This window comes from Ursus americanus, chromosome 8, assembly GCF_024610735.1.
Source record: "Ursus americanus isolate L20-20 chromosome 8, mUrsAme1.1.p, whole genome shotgun sequence".
Classification (NCBI taxonomy): domain Eukaryota; kingdom Metazoa; phylum Chordata; class Mammalia; order Carnivora; family Ursidae; genus Ursus; species Ursus americanus.
Genome location: NC_142134.1, coordinates 26,735,992 through 26,743,622, shown reverse-complemented (window position 1 = coordinate 26,743,622; position 7,631 = coordinate 26,735,992). Strand labels below are relative to the sequence as shown.

At 45.2% G+C, this 7,631-nt stretch overlaps 1 protein-coding gene across 1 annotated transcript; it reads left to right on the top strand.

The window, feature by feature from the left end:
- Positions 1-551: 551 nt before the first annotated feature.
- Positions 552-2,597, top strand: LOC123789142 (growth-regulated alpha protein-like). The gene is made up of 4 exons (XM_045792987.2): positions 552-937; positions 1,030-1,153; positions 1,280-1,363; positions 1,851-2,597. The coding sequence occupies exons 1-4, from the start codon at positions 838-840 to the stop codon at positions 1,864-1,866; spliced, it is 324 nt and encodes a 107-aa protein (XP_045648943.2). The 5' UTR covers positions 552-837; the 3' UTR covers positions 1,867-2,597.
- Positions 2,598-7,631: the final 5,034 nt, after the last annotated feature.

The following is a 7,631-nucleotide window of genomic DNA, read 5'->3' as shown; positions in this document are numbered from 1 at the left end:
CTCGGACAAAACTAGAAATTGTGGACCCCATGAGCCCAAAGCAGCTTTCCTTCCCCCCAGCAGCTCTGAGGTGACCACCAGCCCCTTACTTCACGGATTAATCCACGCCCTCTAGACCAAAAAGATGATATTCATGGATTTACTCCAGCTCTGGAAGTTCCAAAATTGCATAGAGGAAGGAAGATATGTAGGGTTAAGACACTTTATCCTAAATTAAACACTGAATTAACAGTCGACAGTTAGTCCCCTCACCCCTTCAGGATATGACACAAAGTATGATTTGTCCTTGTAAAATACCAGGAAAAAGGCGGACATGCTTATGTCTAATGTGAGATGACAAATGTATTTTAACAGAGTCTACTTATGCAGGCATAAGCAAAATCTTCAAACCAGAAGACGTTCACGCGTTAAGTAACAGATCGGAAAGCATGTCACCCTTCCCCCCTGGCCTTATTCCCCCAATCCGGACAACTGACGTTCAAGAAGCCTGTCTCTGATAGGTGGCCCAGGCTCAAGTAAGGCCATTCACTCCCCCTTTGGGGATTCTGGAGGAAGGAGAAGGTCCACGAAGTCTCTGGGACACGCGGGAGGCCGGGCAGGAGGGTGGCCGGGCGGGTCCCCCCTCAACCCGGGGGCGGGGCCGCCCGGACCTTCCGGACCCCGGAGCGACCTGCAGCGCCGGGAATTTCCCTGGCCCCCGGGCTGCTCACTTCCCCGCGCCAACCAGGGATAAAAGGGGTTCTCCCGGCTCGGGCAGCCACAGAATCCGCTCCGCCAGCTCTCGCTCCAGCTCTCCAGCTCCAGGCACCGCCGCCCCGACTCTCCGAGCTGAGCCCCATGGCCCGCGCCGCCACCCCCGCCGCACCCCGCGCCCTCCGGCTCCTGGGCGCCGCGCTGCTGCTCCTGCTCCTGGTCCCCGCCGGCCGCCGCGCCGCAGGTGAGACTCCGCACCCCCAGCCCACCGGCGGGACGGGGGGCGGTGGGCGCCACCCCGGGACAGCCCGCTAACCGGGTCTGTTCTCCCCGCAGGAGCGCCCGTGGTCGCCGAACTGCGCTGCCAGTGCTTGCAGACCTTGCAGGGAATTCACCTCAAGAACATCCAGAATGTCAAGGTGACGCCGTCGGGACCCCACTGCGCCCAAACCGAAGTCATGTAAGTGACGCCCCTCCCTGCTGCCGCTGCTCGCGTCCTTGTGCCCCCCCTGCCCCCGCCGCGATGCCCCAGGCCCGCCGCCCAGCCCCACCTGCCGCCAACGCGGACTCTGCCTTCTCTCTGCAGAGCCACTCTCAAGAATGGACAGGAGGTGTGTCTCAACCCCGAAGCCCCCATGGTCAAGAAAATCATCAATAAGATGCTGAACAAGTGAGTTGTGTTTTTATTCACACGCGGCACTGGAGTCATAGGTCACAAATACTGGCAAATGCCTCTGGAAAATATTTTCAAGGAAACTCAGGGTGTAACTGAAATACTGAAAATCAGGGACTTTGCAGTGAATCCTTGTCTTAAGTGTAATCTAGGCTCCATCTTTTATTATTCCTGTAACCCCAGGGAAAGTACTTAATCTCTGTAAGTTTCAGTAATACAGAAAAATAAAAATAGCTACTTCACGTGTTTGCTATGAGGTTCAAGTAATGTCCCAAATGTACTTTTTTAGTCCACTGTGACATTACATTCCGGCTTTTTGAAGCTATTAATACATTTGGGATCACAGACCCCTATGCCTAATTAGCGTCCAGGAGCCTGGCATTTCCTGCCGCATAGGGTGGCGATGTAGGTAGTGACCAAATGGCAGGGGGCTATGCAGTCAATTTATCCAGTCCTATTAACAGCAACCATTTTCTCCTCACAGGGGCAGCACCAACTGAGCTCGAGAGAAGGCAGAAGCCTATCGCTACTGTTGCAGCCTTAGTGAAAGCGGAGCAGAAGAGAAAGAGGACCCTCCTGAGACGTCTTGAACTGTGTTTAATGTATTTGCCTACTGCCTATGAGTATTTGTCTATTTCTTAACATATGTATTTATTTATTTATTTATTTATTTTCTCAAAGCTAGCATGTTAATGTCCTAGCTAATATTTAAAGATAAGAATTTGGTGATTTGCTGTACTATTATTTTAAAAGGTCATTTTTATGTTCCATCAAAGTTGGTTCAGTTCTATTATTTAATTTGCAGATTTAAATATTCTTGCAATTTAAATATTCTTCATTCATTAAATTATTATTTCCTGGGGGGGATGGTGGGGGAAACCATGCCATTATCATTCACCATGATAAAGGCTGGAGATAAATAGTGTGGGATACAAGCCCGTACATCCCTGTTAAGGTCTTGGGGTGTAGGTGCACATCTGTTTTTGTACTCTCGAGAAGAATGCCAGCTGTTATTTAGTGAGAGTTTCACGGTACGTGGTCAACATTTCTGATGTTGAAGCTTTAAAAACTCTAACGTTTTTAATATCCCTTGGACATTTTATGTCTTCCTTGTAAGGCATACTGCCTTGTTTAGTGTTAAGTAATGTGGTGTTTCTCTATCTTGGAATAGAGAAGTTTAAGTATTTATTGGTGTATTTTTACGAATAGCATCAAAATAAAGCTATTTACAAAAGTTCCTTGCTTAGGTTGGTTGGTTTGTTTTCCTTCTTGATCTGTTGTTTCTCCTGAATACCCGAGCACTGTAAATTTGTAACAGACTGCAGGTCACACCCACTTAAGAGACTGCTGCTAGTGGCCACTCCTTAGTCCCACTCCTGTGCACGGAGGCATGTTTGATGCTTTCTCCACGTCCTTGCAGTCCCCCATCCTGAGAATCTCTGTTTCACATAAAATACTCATTTTGTTTCACTATAACCAACTGTTATTCAATTGGAGCTCTTTAAAAATTTGCGAATGTTTATATTTTTAAAAGAGCTCTCATTTAAATTATCTTGTGAAATGGTTTTTCAACTATGCATTCTTTTCCCTCTTAATGAAGCTGGGAGCTAAACTGCAAATTGCATTCTTCCTCAGAACTCGAACAATTTGTGTAATGGGGGGATAAAGCAAAAAAAGTGAGTTGGCTGAGTGTTTCATCTGTTTAAAGGTCTAAATGAGAAGGTCTTTATTTTCTAATCTTCATGGAGAGAACAATCACCAAGTGCAATGCTGTTCCAATGCTTCACAAATACGGTGATCGTTCAAATGTTCCTAAGCCTGAAAATTTGAATTTAAATGGCCCTGGGACAGTGGGGATGTATCCAGCTTCCACAACAGAAACAAAGGTGGTCATCTCATGACCTGGAAAGATCTGAGCCACCTGGAAGAGAATGTATTCTAGATCTGAAAAGGAGGAGAGTTTGTGCACATGGGGAAAGCCAGGTAGGGCCTGTCTCTGATTCAGGACCTATTCTTGGGCACGTTTATATCCTTCAGCAGGAGGAAGATGGTGGGCACATGCCCACACTTGTCTTAAGTTTCTGGGTAACTGCAGACAAGAAACACCTACTCAGAGCATCTATGCCCTCCCCTGAAAAGTAAGTAAAACAGTCTCTTCATAACTCCAGTGGTACTTGCTCAGAATGTAGGAGGTAAGATGGAACAGCAATCTTTAAATTGTATAGAAGTTAACACATGCAAACCATTCTGGAAACTCGAGAAATGCCAGCCAGCACTGACTCCTTCCTTAACCCGAAGTCAAGGGCAATATATTTTAGGCCGTGGGAAATAAAACTTCTTTGGGTTTCTTAATGTTCCGGTAAAAGTCCTTGCCTCTTCACATACCATGAGTATTAAATCTGTCATTTGTCTAGTTAATTGCTCTGATCCTAAGAGATAATAGAATTTTTCTAATCTCCTGAAAGAGGACCCGATGGTTACATCCAGGCACAGATGGTCAGGTTAAGCCTCAGGGTGGTGGGGAGACTGGAATGCTAGCTCTCCAGGTATTCACGTGTCAAAAGAGATAAAGCCACAGAATTTAGAGACACCCATAGGTTTTACCAATGAAGGCTAGGGGCAACCTGGCTCTTGGAAAGATTGTGCTTACATAACATGGGGTTAGAGTTGGGATTTAGTTTTAGCAGGTGACCAAGGAGACCCTTTCAGATGGCAATGGAACAAAGTCCTGCTTTCCCTTTATAAGCAGAGAGGATTGTACACTCCCCCCCCCCCTTGGGGACAACTGATCTGGCTTTCATCCCATTACCCCAGGCGTAAGGCCCAAGGCAAGCAGGAAGAGACACTCACTCACTGGGAAATAACGAGTAAGAAATCTGTCTGATGCAGAACATCTCCGTGTACATTCAGGATAAAATTTTAAAATATGAATATTAAAAGCTCCACATAGGTCTTGTTGACTTGGTGACTGAAAAGAGAGACAAAGACGCTTCAGTTGGTTTGGACGCTGATGGAGATCACAGGCTGTGAAGAATTTCACTGGTCTGACAGTGGCTTTCCAGTCCTAACACCTGTGGGATGCAAGGTCAAACTTCTTGATTCGGCGACACCGCATGGCCCCTTTCATAAAAGGGGTACAATGCTAGAATCTCCTCTTTGTAGCTGTTACTAGAATGGAGCATTACAATTTGAGTAAATTGCTAAACAGCGCTGAAGAGCTGACTGGTGGCCCCTGAATTCCTGGGGGGGGGGGCAATCTGACTGAGGGGGAAGCGGGGACCAGGGTTCTGTTGCTGTCGTAACAAATTATCACAACTTTAGTAGCTTAACCCAACACAAACTTATTCTCTTACGGTTCCGGAGGTCAGAAGACAGAAGTTAGTTCTACTGGACTAAAGTCAAGGCGGGCTCAGTGCTGGTTCCTTCTGAAAGCCCTGGGAGAGAATCCATTGTCTTGATCTTTCCAACTTCCAGAGGCCATCAACCTTCCGCAGCTCATGGCCATCTTCCCGCAACTTCCCAGCGATCAGCATAGCCTTCTCAGTCTCTTTCTTCCTGTCCTTCTGTTCTGTCACCTCCCTTCTGTCTGATTCTGACTCCTCCTGCACCCCTTTAGTAAGAATCTTTGCGATTATATCAGACGCACCCAGGATAATCCAGAATAATCTTCCCATTGCAAGATCCTGAATGTAATCATATCAACAAAGTTTATTTTACAATGAAGGTAAAGGTTTCGAATTGCATAGGTTCTGGGGATGAGGATATGGACAAGCAGTTGCTGGTAAAACCAACAGGGCAGTTGGCGGCCAGACAGTGAAACTGTCAGTAGAACTTTCTGAGAGCAGAGGAGTTAGTCAGTGCGTACCAAGAGTGGTCCCATCAGACAGCACCAGTGTATCTCATCAACCCGTAAACACAGAGGGCTCAATCTGTTAGTGTAGTCAAGACTTTTTTTCCTCCTCCTCCCTTATTGAAGTCATGTGACTACCCCTCCCCCTCTCCCTTCTTCCTCTCATGAAATCTCTGCTCTCTCAGCTCCCGGTGCCACACTTTTCTGGTTACACTGCAATCTGTGCTCCCTCCCGGAATTGCAATTCTGAAACTCCAAATAAAGGTCTTTGTTTTTCAGTTTCACCTCCTTTTCTTGTTTGACACTCTTATAGATAGGAAAGCTTTCCTGGAGCACACTGAAAAGGCAAGAGAGGGTATCACATTAAATTGTCCACATGAAGTTGAGATTTGGAGTACAAGACAGCCTTTCATTGGGAACATCAAGATAGGAAGTGGAGGACAGAGTATTTGAGGGGACGGTCAGAGGTTGATGAGGGCAGGAAAGATGTTTTCTTCAGATCAGTCTTAAGAGCAGTGAGACGCAGTATGACCATTGACTCTGAGAAGCCATCAAGAAACGGTAATGGCCGCAGTGCCTGAGGTTTCCCGGGCAAAGAAGCCAGAGCAGAAGAAGAGGAATGATGAATAATCCCACTCTGTGAACATGATTCCTTATTTGAGAGTTCTTCTGAGGTATCTCTAGAGAATTCCAGAAACTGACAGGCTGTGAGCCATATGAGAGCTGGAGGTCCAGCAATACCAATGTGAGGTAATGTGACAGAAGAATTATAAGATGTGAGTCCTGCTTTATCTAGAGGTTTCCATAAAGCAGAGCCCAAGGCCTTAATAAAGGCCTAGCAGTTCATTAAGTTCATCAGCCCACATCCGTGACCGTATCTTCACCTGTGTGCGTGGTGTTCCTGGGGAAATGTTGCATCCTCTGCCCTCAGAGCGATAGCGACAGGTGACTGGGACTGTACCTTTTACTTTTAGCAGTCCTCTGAAAAGAAAATGAGGCTGACCTGGGCAGTCGTGAACAGACCAAATGGACCCGGACCTGTAGCAGCCAATTAGAATTCAGAGAAGTCTGCTCTTTGGACCACAAAACACACCAGCACACCTCACTCAGTGCCCTCCGAGCTATCTAAGTACAAAACAAAGAGGAGAACCAAGGTTTTTGAGTCCAACGCAGAGGGCCATCAAAGAGGCCTGTGGGTTGACTGTGACTCTAGCCTCATCTATGAGCACATGGTCGAGCCACTGTTTCCCTTTGCTTCTCCAGATTTCCCTCAGACCCCTCTCCAGGAGCGACTGCAGTGTGGGCTAAAGAAAAGTTATGGGCACTGTGGCCAAACACACCTGAAAGGAAAAAACAGTCCCTCCTCTTCTTGTGACCTTGCCAAATTACTTACCTCGTCTGAATGTCAATGTCCTCATGGGTAAAATAAAAAGAATCCTTGCAGCACTGTTGTAAGGTTTCAAGATAATACACTAAAAATCTGTACAGTAGTACTGGCATAAGACAATACTCAACAAATGGTTGTTACTGTTAGTACAGTATATGGTTCTTATGTCAGATTACATAATTATTTCTGAGCGGTGAAATATACGACACAGTTCTAAATGGAGTGTTTGATGTGACTTAGAAAATTATATCAACCTCACAGCAGCTGGAAGACCATGGTAAAATGTGAGTATTTGATTATCTTAGAATGTTGAAAGTCTAGAATTCATTGCAAATGAAATGTACTATCAATCTGGCGTTGGGTTAAAATTCTCAAATTAGAGACCCATATTTGAAAGCAAAGTTCCCTGAAAACCTAACCACAATTACTGACAAATTCCATAACAACTAGGTTTTTTAAAAGATTTTATTTATTTGCCAGAGAGAGAGAGAGCACATGCACAAGCAGGGGACATGGCAGGCAGAGGGAGCAGCAGGCTCCCCGCTGAGCAAGGAGCCTGAAGCGGGGCTCGATCCCAGGACCCTGGGATCACTACGTGAGCTGAAGGCAAATGCTTAACTGACTGAGCCACCCAGGCATCCCCCATAATAACTAGTTTAAATTCCATTAAATACTAAACTGTAATTCCATGTTAGAAACTATTCCTTTATTTGATTCCTCGCACATTTTTTATCTTGTATTTGTGTATGTATTTTCTTTGTGTATGTATGTAAGATAATACATACACAAATACAAGAAAATACATACACAAAAACATACCAAAAATACATACACACAACATACACAAATACATACACAAAAATACACAAGAAAATACATACACAAAAACATACACAAAAACATACCAAAAATACATACACACAACATACACAAATACATACACAAAAATACACAAGAAAATACATACACAAAAACCATATACTACAAATGCTAGAAATCCACAATATAATCATCACTACTTTGACACT

Bases quoted from the DNA above. Each gene is read 5' to 3' on its own strand.
- LOC123789142 (XM_045792987.2), top strand. From the start codon at position 838: ATGGCCCGCGCCGCCACCCCCGCCGCACCCCGCGCCCTCCGGCTCCTG. The intron at 938-1,029 runs GTGAGACTCCGC...TTCTCCCCGCAG, and splicing joins CGCCGGCCGCCGCGCCGCAG to GAGCGCCCGTGGTCGCCGAA. The intron at 1,154-1,279 runs GTAAGTGACGCC...TTCTCTCTGCAG, and splicing joins TGCGCCCAAACCGAAGTCAT to AGCCACTCTCAAGAATGGAC.